Source organism: Crocodylus porosus, unplaced genomic scaffold (assembly GCF_001723895.1).
Source record: "Crocodylus porosus isolate Cpor-Errol unplaced genomic scaffold, CroPor_comp1, whole genome shotgun sequence".
Taxonomy (NCBI): Eukaryota; Metazoa; Chordata; order Crocodylia; family Crocodylidae; genus Crocodylus; species Crocodylus porosus.
In genome coordinates, this window is record NW_017728931.1 from 16,284,583 (window position 1) to 16,300,727 (window position 16,145).

The following is a 16,145-nucleotide window of genomic DNA, read 5'->3' on the forward strand; positions in this document are numbered from 1 at the left end:
TACCTTGATGCAACACTGAGCAGGAGCCTCAGACATGTCTCACAGAGTGGGGGAATAAAAAAAAAAAAAGGAGAGGGCAGAGAGAGAGGGAACGAGAGAGATCAGGAAGTTCTCAGGGGGGGGTTTCCCCACTTTCCTCTCCTCTCCCCAACCCAGAAATCCTTCAGAGCCAGACGCAGTCATTCAAGGAGAAGTTACTCCGACCATCTTCCCCAAAGAGCTCAAGGTGCCGGCAGATCTGCCCCTAGCAGTGGCAGCCCGCATAGTTTGGTGGGGGGGCTGCTGGCTGGGGAGGAAGGGGCTGCCAGGGGGGTCTGCTTCCAGCCCGGGAGGGTGAGGCGGCGGCGGCTGCTGCTGCCCTCGCTCCCTCTCTCTCCCTCTGAATGTTTTCCTTCCTGGAAGAGAGAAACTGAAAGGCAGAAGTGAGAAAGCTCTTTGCTCATTGATCTGGAGAGTTTCAGGGCTAAACTGACGTGAATTCCCAGCACCGAGCTCTGCCTCTTAAAGGAGCCCCGGCACCAGGAAACACAAGCTCGTGTTACAGCCGGGCGGCGGGGAAACAAATGCAGCAGGACGCGGTGGGGACGGGAAGGGGAAGAGGAGGAGGAGAGGGAGGGGAGGGGATTTGCTGACACAAAAGCATGCCCAAATTGATGGGGGGGGAGCTTCAATATTGATGCTCTACCAGTGGATGCAGACAAAACAAGCAGATCCCTATAGATCCAGCTGGGTTGGAAGGGGCCTCCACAGATCCCGCAGTATCCCCCCTATCCACACTGGGCTGCTGGGGGGCAGGAGGGAGAGGGTGCAAAGCAGCAACAGCAGCATCTGGGCTGTGGGGGGAAGGGCATGCTTGGAGGTGCTCCCCCCTTGGAGTTAGTTTTCTTTTTTGGAGGCATCCCCGCTGCAGCACTTCTTTCCCTGGCTCTGATGTGGCTTTGGGGCCAGGGGACAGAAGACAAGAGCCTTTGTTCTGCTGCCTCCAGGTCCTGCGGGGCAGGGAGAGCACAGCCCCCAGCTGGGGGCAACCAGGGGGGTTGTGCTTATTGCTGTCCCGGCTTGTGCAGGCCATTGGGTCATCTTACACCCGTGTACCAACCTCAGAGGGACTTGTGTAGCTGCCAGAAAAGGCATCAGTGCCTGGGGAGGACGTTCCAGGCACTGTTGCCAGCTCCAGAGACTCTTTTCTTACAAGCCCCTCAGGAAGGCTGCAAGTCCATGAGCCTTCCTCTCTCCCACACCGTGACAGAGATCCTGACCTGTGCAGCTGGAGAGGGAAATGTCAGAGGCCTGTGTGTGCCTTGGAGATCAAACAAGCTCCTAAAGCCAAGATAAAGAGCCCAACCTTTGCTTGGTTGTTTGGTTTTGGCATCTCATGATGTTTATGAACGGTCCTAGCATTTAGGGAGGCTTGAGAGTTCCCTTTGTTTAGTGCCTGGGACAGGTAATATTGCATGTGTGGGCAGGTATGACACATGTTTCCATGCGCATGTGTGTATGTGTGGGCTCATGCATATGTATGTGTATGTAAATAGGTTATTTCTTGCCAAAAAATATGTGTGTGTATCCCCGTGCTACTGGAAGGCAAAAGTTCCTATGGGAGCATCTGATTAAGGCACCATAGGTTTGAATCCACTGTGTACCAGTTAACTGATGGGGTGCAGTGAAAGGCATGGAGTGAAAGCAAATCCTGCCATTAGAGGCTGGCTTAGTCCTGGGTTTAATATGCACACCTGGCCTGGCAGTCGCATCTCTGCATGGAATGCAGTGCTTCCCCACAAGCAATGCAGTATTGACAGAGAGAGTTTATTGGTATCCCTGAGGTATCCCTTCCCACCCCCAGGGGCTCCCTCCACCACTGCTAGGCCATGTTGCAGTCTGTATGATGGGACAAACTTCAGAGCATCTGTGTTTCACAAGGGTCAGTTTCAGCTTTGAAAGACCCAGACCCTATTAAATGAACCAGTGGGAGAATGAAAGTCCCTCTCAGTTTAAGAATAGCCGACTTCCTTAATCTAGGGCCACATCAGTCAGGATGGATTCACATTCCCTTTTCCCTTCTGTTAGTGGCTCTTTCTGTTCTCCCCTCAGGATAAATAGTCAGCAAGTAGAGTCCTTGCATGCTTGCTGCTTTCACAATACAGCTCTCTCTCCCCTATTATTCTACCCACTTAATCTGTTTGACATTTTCTCTTTCTACCTTCATCATGATTACAGACACTACCCAAGTACTGACTCATTATTCTACCTATCATGGCAAGGTATTTAGTGATTCCTCATATTAAACATGGAAATTAGAGATGGAAAAGACTCATTAGGTCATCTTCTCCATTCCCCTGCCAGGGCAGGATTTACAATGCATGCCTGATTGCTTTGTCCAGTTTAGTTTTAAATGACTCAGGTAATGGGGTTCTACCTCTTCCCATTGGAGACTATTTCACGGTCTAACAGGTCTCCTGGCCAGGAAGATATTTGGCTTATATTTTCATTTGGTTGGTTTCACCCAATTACTCCTAAAAATAGCCATCCATTGTACTCCCCTGAACATTTTTTTCCCTTCTGGATGTTTGTACCTTCCAAATACCTGTACCCAGCTACCACATCCTTTTTTAGTCATTGTATATAGTTCATCTTCTTTCATTAATCAATCCCCACAGACACTTAGTCATTTTTCTTGTTCCTTCCTGAGCCCTTTCCAATTTGCCAATATCTTCCCAGTCTAGCGGTGCCCAGAGATGGACACAGTATTATGCACAGACTTGTCTCTTCCTGTTTTGTGATGTGATGCCTTTGCAAACACAGCCAAAAATCACAATGTCTCGTTATTGTATAGCGGGCTCATTGAAGGCTTGTTGACCCCTAAAGCCCTTGACTTGTTTTTGGCACTGCTAATTTTCAGTCATCTACAATTAAATTTTAATCTATATTTCTCCACATCTGTTAGGTCAAAGTCCACTCAGGCCTAGCAGCCCACAGGGTGGCATAATGAATATGTAACAGTTTTTCTAGCTAGCGGCACCCAAAGGAATGATGTGGCCAGCATCATACCTGGGCCCCCTTGATGCCTCAGCCTGACTGGCCAGGTACCCACTCACAGCAAGGTCAACTGGAGACAGCCTTTGGGATTAGTTTAGAGCAAGGTCAAACTCATGTCTTTGGACCTGCAGTGAGACATCTTAACTGCTCTGCCTCTGTGCCCTGTTTCAACATCCATTGGCTCGCAACTCTCAAATCTGAATCTCATTTTAATATTTGCTCCTTATTTCTGCCCTCTCTAAACTCATTTTCCTCTCTGTTCTTATTGATACTTGTGACTCTCCCCAGCTGACTGACTGCAGAGGGCCTCAGCCTGTACTCACTGAAGCCCAAGGCCTACTTTAGTAAGCTATTTTCTGGCCCTGGGTCCATTATTTTCTAGACATTTTTTTCATGGGAGTTTTGTGTCATTGCTTTCATAGCTTTAGTGGACAGCAATTAGTAGGATCACACCTTTCCCCTGTTGTAAAGTTCAGCAGTACATCATGCCACCCACTCTCCTTCTCTCCCTCCTTCCCTCTTCTGGCCTTTTCCTGGCCATTGAGACATAATCTCCACTGGTTCAGTTAAGTTTCTAGCTAGCCCTTTGAAGGTGCTCAGGTGCAGGTCCTTAGTTTTTCCCTTGTGTGGAAAAGCCTGAAGAAGTGAGAGGAAACTCCACAGATTTCAGAGAAGCATCTCTGGTTTTCTCCACCTGCCTACAGGGCACATCTCCTCTGAAAGTGTGATGATAGGCCTCCATTAATGATAGTTCTCCTCTCAGGCCTCTTAAATGGAGATGGCCAACCAGAAAAGAAGCGTCTAAAATGTAATAACCCTTCAACAGATTCTAAGCTGGTTTCAATGGGTATGTCCTATTCTCCCCGCCTACAGGCCATTCCTTAACCCATGCTCTATTCCCAAGGAAAGTCACTCCAACTCACAAAGTGGGCTACAATTCCACAAAGGTGCTTTACATATTCCCTGTCCTCTCAAATCCCCGGTGGTCAAGGGAATGGTCTGTCCCAGCCAAGGTGTAAAGGTGCTTCAGCCTGCAAGGTGATCGCAACCTCTTTCATAGCTGACCTCGGTGGAGTTAGAAGGAATAGAAAAGCTGGTGAAAAGGATGAGCGTGTTCTCTCCCCTCCTTGGTGAAGCCAAAAATGCTTTGACTGCTGATTTGTTCTGGCTCTGAAAGGAAGCCTTGACAGAAATATAGAGTGATTTTTAGCTGGGCTTTTTAATTTTTCTTCTGTGGCTTTACATAAGTCTGCAGATAAGTGCACACTGGCTTTGTCGTCCAGACCTCTTGTATAGACCCACATGTCCCAGTGTCTCCTTACCTGCTTTTCTATACTAACAAGGGATAACATTTTCTAAAGAATTGAGTGATTAGGAACCTAAGTCTCATTTTTGAAAGTGACTTGGGTACTTGGAACATATATCCAGTCAAGACTTTAATTTCTTCTTAAGCTGTCCACATTTTTATTTCTTTATTTTTCCATGTCATGGCAAGGTAGTCCAGAAGCTTAGCCATTTATTAATAAACATTGATTTCACTTCTTTCTCATTTATGAACCTACATTTTCTCCACTGTTTCTTTTTCCTCTTTTATATTTACCAGTGCTCTTGACATTACTCTACGCCCCATAGTTATCATTAACTTTAGCTGTCCTTATCTTTCTCCTCCCATTATCTTTACCCAGCACAACTTAACTGACTCATTTTTAGTTCCTTCTTCCTTGCTCCATTTCCATTACCAGTTATTTTTTGCCCTCAGAACTTTGAGCAGTCACTCATAAAAAGGTAAACAGTTGTGGTTTTCTGTTCCTGAATAGTTCCTGGGGGCTTGTAGTATGTTTTTTAAAGAGATGTCAGTTCTGTTATCTTCATTGGCAGGTTTAAAACTTTTACCTATTGCATTCTACCCAGAAGGACCCTGATCTTGCAACCTGGGCCCATTGAACTCCATTATGTTCTCCAAGGATCCACTCACAACAATTAATTTACATGTTCAGGGTCTTATTTAACAGTGTGTAATAGAACTGTGATAACAGAAGTATAACCTGTAGTTAAGGAGCAACAGGCGTCAGCTCCTGAGGTAAAACAGTAAGACAATGAAGCTCTGCATTGGGGCACAGGTCTGCCTTTGTAAGTCCAATTGCAGACTCAGCATCTAGATTGTCCTTGGTTTACTTTCCTGAATTTACTAATGTGCTCCTAACCTCCCTGTGAACTCACTGTGCCATAATGAGATTCCTCATAGTTGCTAGCAGAGAGATTACCTGTTACCTTCATAGGTCACTCACGTGTAACTCCCTCTTGGAAAAGGATTTATCCAGGATATCTCTGGTGCTAAGAATCTCTTGTCTCCTGATTCATGATGTTTACATCGAAGAATTTCTTGCTGTCTGAGTCAGGACAAAGTAAGCACTTCTTACACTGCCTGAATAAGGTAAGGACTGCTGCAGGCTACAGCTCGCATCTCACACCTGTAGTAGTTTTAATTCTTCACCTGACTTGAAACCAATTCATGTTGAAAGCCAATATGACCTTGACCTTCAAATGTCTGTGGTCTACCATACCTGCTGGTTTTGTACCCGGATACTTACTGGGTGTGATATTTTACTCAATTATACAAGTGCAACCTCTATAATGTAAATTTAGGCACACTTACTTAAAGACCTTTCTACCACCTGGATATAAAACTGTTCTTGTTCAAATGTGAGACCATGCCCACACTGTGAATTGTACTGCTTCCACTGTACCTGGATATGTGAAGCAATATGACATTGGCAGGTGAGGGAGGCAAGGATTTCATATTTTATATCTTTTATCTTGATCTATTTTATTGGACCAATTGTTCAGTTGAGAGAGAAGTTGGACAAGTTTTCCAGTACAAAGTGCCCTTTTTTTGGTCTACCTTTGGCAGGTAGTCCAAGCTTTAAGGCCAGATCCACAAAGGTATGTAGGCTTTTAACTCACCGCTAAAATCAGTTGGTGTTAGGCCCATACATAAGAATTTGGCACCTAATGTTTTTGTGCCTCTAGGTCTTAGTAATTTTTTTAACTGGGCTGCAGGATCCTAAGTCACTTAGGGCATAGGGCCTCTCAGTGCTGTGCTCAGGAACACTTCTGGGAAGCAAATACTCCCTCCCATTCTGCGTTTGCCGGGTCCCAGAAATGAGGTAATATAGCCTCCTTATGCAGTACGTGCCACTAAGCTGGGACCCAAACAAAAAAGCTTGAGAGCAGTACTGAGCGTACAGGCAAGGCTGCTCTAAAACAGCTCCCTGGCCTCATTTCTAGCATTGGCCCACATGGATTTGGAGCAAGTGATGAGGGTGTGTTTCACAGCAGCACTCCTGGGTGCTGCACAGACCTGGTACAGACATGCCCACAGGCACTTTGGACTGTTTTATCCCCCTTCAGTAATACCTGCCTTCATGACACAGTGCTTAGTATTTCAGCAGCAACCAGCATATTGTCACCACAGGGCCACTACCATCCAGAGCACCTGCGTAGCTAAAGTGGTGTGAGCACAACTTTCCTTTCATAGACTAGGCCAGAGATGTCAAAGATCCAGCCCACAGGCCAGATCCAGACCCATCATCTGTCCCCTTAGTGCTGCCCCTGGGTCTCAGAGTTGACTCACATAGCACATGCCAGACCAATAGTGAGTGCGGGACCTAGGACACACAGTGCCTGCTTTGGCTCGTGTGTGGGACACATTGTCTGCAGTACTGACCACAGCACATGTTCCAAACTGGCTGGAGTGGGCGCTATGGGCACTGGATCTGCTGTGAGCTTCGGGCTCGGGGCTTCCTGCCCTGCTGCCTTTCCCTCATGAGCCCTATGCCGGCTGTGTGCCCCCTGCCTGCCCAGCAGCTATGGAGGTGGCAGTGGTGCAGAATTGTGTTCCCTGCTGCTTCCAGGTGGGCAGGGGACATGTGGCCAGCATAGGGCTCATGGGGGAAACGCATTAGGGCAGGGAGCCCAGAGTCCACAGCTGGCAGCCTGCCCCTGCCCCTGCCCCTGCCCCTGCCCTGCTCTGTTCCACTCCAGCTGTGCTGCCAGCGGAAGTGATGGGTGAGGTGGGCATGTGTCCCACCTTTACATTTTAAAAAGGTGATCACCCTAGTGGGCCTGCAAGTCTGGCCCTGTACTATTCATCTGCCCATGGACTGGCCCTTTGGCACTTACCCAGCATATCTAGCCCACAGGGCGAGATGAGTTTGACACCCCTGGACAAGGTCAAGCAGATTTAGGTATAGTTCTTCACTGTGCCATTGCACTGTGAATTTTGACCCTGCTGTGGTAGGAGTAGAAGAGCAGCACTATTTTCAGGCCTTCACCAAGTTCTTCCATGGTCCCTCACCTTGGTTAGAATCCCCTCAAGTTGGAAAGGACTTCAAGGCTAGGGACAGAAATTACATATAAACCAGTATAAGTGATCAGAAACTGGTTCAAATCTGTTCAAATTCTGTTGAAACAGGTCCAAATTCTGTTGAAGTTAAAAATAAATCAGGATGGATGTACTATCAGACTTAACTGAGTGAGATTAAATTGATTTATTGAACTCCTGTTCCAGATCCTCTCCAAATATTGGATCCCCCACCATTTCAGATATTGGAAAACTCTGTCACATCAGCGTTTAATCTCCAAACTAGTGGTTCTCAACCTCTTTAGACTCAAAGCATCCCTCATTAGACCCAAGACATCCCTTGGAAAATGCCAGCCCTTAGTTTCCCCTTATTTTTTTACTACAAAAAAATAATACAATTATTTTGTGCAAACATCTCAGAAAGACCCCAACAGGACAATTTTTTTTGAACTTTTGGATTCCTGTTTGAAATCTCTGGGTTTATTTTGTGAATCATGCATAGGCATTTGCACACCTAAGAGAGCTAATACTGTAGCACTCTTAAAAGGTCTTCACAACACCCTGGCTGAGAATCGCCACTCCAGACTAAATTACCATACATTGCTCTCTCAGCCTTTCCTCACATGGCTTTCATTCCAATTCATCCTAATCACCCATTTCCCTTCAAATTAAACCACTGGCCATCAAAAAACTATGGATTCTTTCCCTCTCTGTTCCTTCCTCATCTCAGAGCTCTGAACACACTGCATTGTATGTGTAGTAAGTGATAAATATGAAAGAGCTGATGATTAAAGGGAGGGGAACCCTAGCATTATTTGACCTGGGCAAGACCAAGCAGATGTTATCTGATACTCTACTTTAGTAATGACAACTATAAAAAAATAAAAGAATAAAAATCAAAATACACACATTGCCCTGGGTGCAATTAACAAAGAGGAGAATGAAATACTGAGTCAGCAAAGACTGCTCTAACTTTTGTATAGACTGCTCTAACTTTTATCTGAGCCTAATTTGCACACACTGAACTTTTCCAACCAGTAAAGACCTTCAGCTCTCCTGTGAAATATGAATTTGCATTTCCATCTGGAAGAAATTTTACAAGCTTTTCATTCTCCTATGCCTGAGGAAGGATGTGTGCCTGAAAGTTTGCAAATAAATATATTTTGTGCAAATCTCTAGTTGGTCTAATAAAAGTTATCACCTCTACCATGGGTTCCGATTCCTTGAGTCTACAACATCGCTGCCTGTGATGAAGGCCTCTAAAAACTTCCAGATTTCTGCAAGTATGAGGGGAAAGACTTGTTGACTGCTTTTGAGTTATGCCTTGCTCTGAAATGCAGTTTTGTCTAACATTGCTGGGGCCTTTTCTGCCTTGGTGATGACTAAGTACAGCCCCTTTCGGTTTATATATATTTACAACTCCCTGAAATAAAATGTGCTGGTTAGTTTGAAAGGCATAAAGCTGTAAACCACTATAGAGATGGATAATTTTCATTGTGGACAGCAGCAGCAGAACTACAAATGGCAACTGAAGTGGGCTTCAACTTATGGTGGACAGTGATGTCATGGCCAGTAATTTATAAACAGGCAGTGATTTCAAACAAGCTCAGAAGTGGATGGGTATGGGTGTGGGTCTGGGTCTGGGTATGGGTATCCTAGTGGATAGCTCAGTAGTGTGATTAGGGGTGGGTGGGCAAGGCACCAGCTCCAGGTACCAACTTAGTGGGGACACGAAGTTGGCAGCCACCACTGCTCCCCAGGGAACAAAAACTGCATGTTACTCCTCTGGGACAGTTTAAGGACACAGCCTAACTCCACTAATTTTAATGACAATTGTGGTCCTTTCTGTGTTCTCCATGATAACACTATGAGTCTTTTATTCCCCCTTTGACTTTAGTAGGAAGTTCTGGGCCTGATTTGCCAACACTAAAGTCAACGGGAACTTTTCCATGGTTGGCAAGAGTACAATATGAGGCAGTGTTATGTTGTTCTGTTGACTGGCAACATCTTACATATTTCTGAGGTAGACATTTAATACAGTCAAGCACATAGGTGACTGGTGCCTCCCAAGTCAGGGGGGGGGCCACCAGATCACTGATGGGGGAGTCCCCCCACAGCCAATCGTCGACTGGGGGGAGGGTCCTCCAGCAGCTGATCATCGAGCTAGGGGCAAAACCAGAAGTGCACTTCCAGTTTTGCAGCTGGCACTTCCAGGGGGTGCATGGCCAATCTTAGGGAGTGCATGTGTATCAGTGTGCACCCCCTATGCATTGCCAATGGTCAAGCATGAATGACTGGTGCCTCCCGGGCGGGGCATAATTTGTGGATGGCAGCATCAGTGGTGTTGGTGGCAGGGTGGTAAGTGGCAACCGCCCACAGAACCCAGTGGCAGCCAATCTCACAAGGGGCATGTGCCCCCCACACGTCCCACCTACACATCGCCTATGCTGTCAAGGTTCATCTTAACTTTGTGGATAGGACATGGAAATGAAAGGCCTGATGTGACAGGAGACTAAGGACAGCAAGCTGGGCTCAAAAGGAATCTGCGATAAGTATAAATACACAGACTAATAGAGCTAGATCCTATTCTACTATTAGGTGCCAAAGTGTTATCCTGTTCCACTCTGCTCGAGTCCCTGAAAACTTCTTAATGCAGAAGGTGGTTGGGTGAGTCCTCCTCATACTTGCAGCTTTATTATGAGACTTAGTCTTGAAGCTCAGATGACTGCATGTTACAAAATTAGGCATGCTAATGGTTTTTCAGGGACTTGAGCATGGTGGCATAGGATCTCACTTAAGTGGATAAGTTCCCTTAGATGTCTAACTGGTATAATCTCAACTTTTCCCATACTGGTGACCCTCTCCCATGTAGCTGGGACAATTAGATGATAGTACCTGTTTACAGCCCTCAACTGAGAACCTTCAGCTGAACCAGCCAGATCTTCATAGCAGTTACCAGGGACAGATCCGAGAGGGAGTGCATTGGTGCACCTGCACCCCCTTTTGATTCCTGGTCCATCCAAAGTTTAAAGCTGACTGCCTAGTAATGACAGCAGTGAGGAAGTCAATTGCCTTAATGACTCATTCTAATTTGTTTGATTCCTTCTAAACTCTTCATTCCACAGGTATTAATGATTCTTTCCTTTCAAATGGTCTATAAATGTTCCACTGCTCCAGCTACCCTTACTTCTGCAATGCTGATGTCTGTTAGCTGCTCTTAGTTTTATAGCTTCCATTTCACAGTTCTGAAGACTGTTTTTAACTGTAGCTAAAAACATTAACTTAAGTGCAGAAGTATTAACTCAGGTGAACATTAGTTCAGGTGTGGAAATCAATTTCAATGAAGCATTGAAGGCACCATCTAGATGCTCAGGAAGGTTTGCTTTTGTTTTATGAATATGAAAAAAAGAAATATATTTGACTATAGTGACTCCAGGAATAATAAAACATCTTTGTATTATTTTTGCCTAGCTTGCTGTGTTTTATATATACAATAAATATATGACATAGCATATGAATGGACATTCCAATAATAGGTGGGGTTTTTTGCTTCAGTCTTGTCTTGAATGATATAGCTCTAGGCCCCTACTTATTAGTGAAGCTTCTAGTTTCTTTTAAACTGGAGAAAAATGTTGTGTTGTGTTACATATGTGGTGATGCACCACACCATCTGTACTTCCCTTTTCAAAAGCCTAGATCTGCCCATGGCAGTTAGCTAAGGGAAATCAACTTAAATCCTTCAAAAAGAAGCATAAAGAAGGGAGCAGAAATGAAAGGCAGAGCTGGAACGCTTGAGAGGGAAGAAGTAAAGAGAGGAGACAAATCAAGAAACAAAACTGTAAGAACTGCACAAAAGAGGGGTCTCAGTTCACAGGAGGCCTTTCCAACAAATATAGAGGCAGGAGGAGCATCTAATAGGTATAAATAAAACTTTGATAAGAAGAAATTAAGAATACCCACATGTATCTCATCCTGGAGGAAAGAACAGTCTACAACATCACTCCCTGTGATGAAGGCATACGAGCATGAAAAAGCAATCTTCCCAAGTAGAAAGAAGACAGACACCAAATATATGGAGAAGACAATTTGGTGTGCTGTGGCCAGAAGTTAACTCTTAATTTAAGGATGAGAGATCAGAAAACAATATTTCACTCTTAAATAGTATCATACAAGCTGTAATTGAATTTTTGCAATACCCCAATGAGGTAAGTGTATAATTATTATTCCCAATTAAAAAAAGGTGAAACACTGAGAAATGGTGTGCTCAAGGCCATGTAGAAAACCAATGGCAGAGATCACCGTGGAACTGAGGACCTCCTAGCTCCCACTCTGGTCCTAAAGGCACTATGCATAGCACCCTTCATGATAAGAGATGAAACAAAGATGGTGTCTCAAGTGCTTTTTCACAAGAGAAAAAATGTTAGAAATAGCCCTGACACTTTGCCAAGAAAAAGCCATAAGCTGAGGGTGAATTTCTAAGGAGTGATGTGGAAAGATTCAGGAAAGACATTAATGATGCAACAATTATTGATATGAGTAATTATGAAGGGAGCAGGCCTGACAAACCAGAACAAAATAAAAGGGAGAGAAAATAGGTCAAAGGATTTCTTAAAGGGTGGTAAGGTTTTTGAAATGCCTGGGGCAGAGGAGGAGGGGAAAAGAGGAGGAGCAAGGGGAAAGAGAAAATGCCAGAGGAAAGAATAAGGAGAGGTGTGGTATTCAGAAGTTATTACAATAGAGGCAAATGGGGAAATGCTATTAGCTTGAACATAGAGCCTCCTATTTCTTGGCTGATGGCAAGAATCACGTACCATAGCTTTATTAGTGGTACACTTTGCATTTGTATTGTATCAATGTGGTGGCAAATGCCATTACCTTTGTTTTTCCTATAAATGCAACCTAAAATTTGAATAGAGAAGTCCTGGATGTGCAGTCCTAAGTGGCATGGGAAAGAAAAGTAATAAAGAGGATTGCTGTGAGAAGCCAAAAACTATTTTTATAGAAACATACACAATGCCAACTAAAATGACCAGTGGGAGTTTGAGGCTTGGAATGCTCGTGCCTTAACCTACAGGCTAAGATACATGCAAATGTATGTTGGCTTGGCCACCAATTGTGTTGCATGTCCATAGGCAAGTCACTTAACCCCTCACCCACTTCTGTACTTCACAGTGATTTCACAAGGCTAATTTTATTCAGGTTCATAAAATGCTTTGAAATTCTTGTCTGGGAGGTGCCACATTTCATGGTTACTACTAACTCCTCCCCCTGCCTCAAAGAAAACAATTGTTCATGTATCCCCTGACTCCTGCACTCCCAGTTTTTAAGCCAGCTGTAGGTCATTTAGCCTTTGTTGTAAAAATATTACCCCCTCCCTCTCCAAAGAAACCCCCAGCAGTCCTTGCTCTTTGTTGGCTTGGGCAGAGAAATACCTGCTAAAATAAAAGGTGAGAAAGGGTGAAAAAGTAGTACCTGAATGAATTAGTGAGAAGCACAGTACCATTGAGAGGCCCCTTATGAAGCATTCTTTTAGTAATATCAGGTGAGAATGAATTTAAAATCTCCACTGTTTATTCAGACATTAGCATGTTTCCTCTCTCTTCCTCCAGTGACCAAATGAGCATCTCAGTCTCACTACATCCTGCTTGTTCCTCTTCTCTGGGGACTGGTTTGCTCAAGTTCAGTGGTTTTCAACTTGTGGTCCATGGACCCCTGGGGGGGTGCAGACTATGTCTAAGGGGTCCAAAAATGTGACTATGGTCAATCAAAAGTATGTCCACACTTACAATTCAAAGGGGCCTGCACCTCCATTCAAAATTTTTAGGGGTCTGCGAATGAAAAAAAGGTTGAAAACCACTGTTCTGGTTGTACAGTGCTGTCACCCTCTGGCTAACTTCAATACTGCATAGCTCATTCAGCAGGAGTGACTTGAACTCCAATATCGACCTCATCTATATCCAGGATAAGATAAATGCTGCCTTTCAGTGCACTTAGTAAGATGATTAACTCCCACCTAGACTGCTGCACACAATAACTGCTTTGACTGCTTGTTTTTTTATAGATGAATTGAGTACTGGTGAAGGATACATTCTCAATTGTGAAATTCCTCATCAGTGCAGCACAGGCAACTGCTACCAGTTTTCCTTTTGCCTTCTTGCAAAAGAAGCTGAATTCTCTTTTGGGAAGATTAATAGGGCAAAGCACTGAATGGGCACATGAAAGACCCTTGCTGTTCTCCCAATTCTGCTGTGACCTTGAGCAACTCACTTCATCCTTCAGTGCTCCAGTGTTAGTTGAAAATTAGCTGGTGGTCTTAAGACAGTTTCTGGTGAACAGATATTCACAGCACAAATACACCACCAGTACTATAGCCCCAGTGCTGGAAGTATTATATAGGTGATAATATGTCTAATCTACCTTGCAGAAGAGTTGTTAGGATGGACTCATCAATACTTGTGAGGTGCTCTCATGTAGTACAGATATGTAGCCCATGAAACTGCCTGCTAGTGTTGTTTCCAGGTCAGAGTATGGGCACGTAAATTAGTTACCTAGGGTGGCAAAAGGCAGAGGGTGGGGCAAAGGGATTTGCTATATATCAACTAATCTGGGGTAAACTGCCCCATGCAAGCTCTCACCCTGCAACATGTGGAAGCTAAACGACAGTAGCTTAACCCTCAGTGAAAGGGGGGCGGCTACTGCAAGTAATCTGTCTGGGTACAAGCATACACATAAGGACTTATCATGGAGCAGCTGAAATGAGGTAAAGGTTCATCCACTTTTACTCCATGGTAAGTTGTTTGTATGTCACTATGCGCTTGTTCAGTTCTTTGTGTCTGTACTGACACTTCCAGTACTGGGATGATGGTAGTGGTGGTGTGTGGTGCTCACCAGGAGCTGTATTAAGACCACCAGCTCATTTTACAGCAAACATTACACAGCAAACTGGATAGTAATGACATGAGGAGTGCAAAGTATTTGCTACACAAGGCCCAAGTTCTTAGAATATCTAGCATAGTGCTTTGAACTCAAAAGAATGAGTCTGTTCTCCCTAGAACTTTCCTCACATTTTACTCAAGAAAGTACGTAGTGAAAGCTAGCTTTCCAAGAGAAAACAGGCACAAATTCAAAACACAAGTTCAAACCTGGCTATTTTTGTAGGGAAATATCCCACTCTTTGAAGAGTCCTACAGGGAAGGCAACTCCTAGGACACAACATACAATTGCTTTCATGTAACATTCTGCCAACGTTGCATATCTCTAGAAATTCTTATGGATCATTTCAGTTGTGTCCAGCTTGGATCCACGCTACTAAATGAGAGTCAGAAAGCTCTACTGTTTGTTATCATCTCCTTGCAATATCCAGTCCTGCTTGCTGCTAATTTCTACTATACTTATACCAGACACACCCCTGCAAGAAACAGCTGTGATGGGACTAGAAGAAGTACTGGATTAGTGTGTATGGCATGACATACTGGAACTGATACAGGTAGTAGGGTTGGAAACATGATTTTTCTACTGAACTATTTATGCAAGTACAAGCCTGAGATGCAGTTATCCTGATGGAAAAATGTTTATAGCTTATTCGTCTTTGAGGTTTTGAACAGCTACACTGGTATAACTACCTTTATACTGATGTTACTGAATCCACTCTGAGGCATTGTACCAATTTACCTATACCAGTATGTGCTGCAATTTTGTGCGTAAACAAGACCCAATTGTCAACATCATTAACTATTTCATTTCTTAGGTTGGAAAGGAGAAAGAAGATCACAGTCCTCCCTAAAGTTCTCCTTAATTAATTGTATGACATCTCATGGTGGTTCTACAACAGAGTTGGGTTAGGGAAATATCACCACTTTTTTTTTCCTCCCACCATTGATTTAGAACAGTTCAAAAAGCCTCTGGGCATCTTCAAACCCCATCCAGGGTAAGCCAAGTGGAAAAAAACCAAGGATGCTCAAAGAGCATGGCCAGTCACAGTGAATATCTGCACAATGTACCATGAACACAGGATTGCCAGCTCTCTGAATTTCAGAATGAGTCAGACCATGAGTCCCAACCCCTGAGGTCCTGAAGAGAATGTCAGTTTCCTCTTTTTAATTATTATTATTATTCAAAAAAAAAAAAAAAACAGGTAACTTTCTACCTCTCATGCTTACAGAGAAAAAGCTTGAATATAGGACCACTAAAGATAAGAAAATAGAAGGCAAGTAAAAAAATCTAAAATGTATTATTTTGAAAACTTTGTGATTTTAAAGTCTTTTGTGATCTTTTTCAGGTCTCAGCTCAAATGTTCAGATTTGATAGCAATGGGAATGGATCCTCCCTCTGGAAACTGTACAGATGAAAAATACATGAGTGCTGCTACCAGTTCAAGCTCTGAGGCTTACATGCACCCTACTATTCCTGACTACTTGCATGTAAACTGTGATTAAGCCTTAAGGGAGAGGAGTATGGAGGAAAAGAGTTCAAATACCATTTTTGTATATTAGCCCAAATACATCCATATCAGAGCCCAAACTTAAAGGATAAGGAGACAGCTATGGGAGGAAAGGTTACTACACTTTATTGGTAGTGTAGCAGTGGTTCATTGCCCTCTCACAGTGGTCTCAATTCTTCACTGCTCTTCAAAATGAACAATATCTGACCATAACTGCCAGCAGGGGTCCAGTGTGGGACCATCAGTACCATAAATCCTTATTGCTTGAGAATGTTGTTAGCTTTAGGACACTAGGAGTCTATAGAG

At 44.0% G+C, this 16,145-nt stretch overlaps 1 protein-coding gene across 4 annotated transcripts in view; it reads right to left on the reverse strand.

The window, feature by feature from the left end:
- ETV6 (ETS variant 6) overlaps positions 1–542 on the reverse strand; it is a 169,836-nt gene extending 169,294 nt beyond the window's left edge. For 2 of the 4 annotated variants that reach the window (XM_019544269.1, XM_019544268.1), the window contains exon 1: positions 4–540. Coding sequence is in view for 2 of the 4 variants with exons in the window: in XM_019544267.1 (XP_019399812.1) it covers positions 4–36 (33 nt within the window). In the remaining 2 variants the exon portion in view is untranslated. Of the gene's footprint in view, positions 1–3 lie in introns of all 4 variants that reach the window. The other 2 variants (XM_019544267.1, XM_019544266.1) reach the window with 2 other exon arrangements.
- Positions 543–16,145: the final 15,603 nt, after the last annotated feature.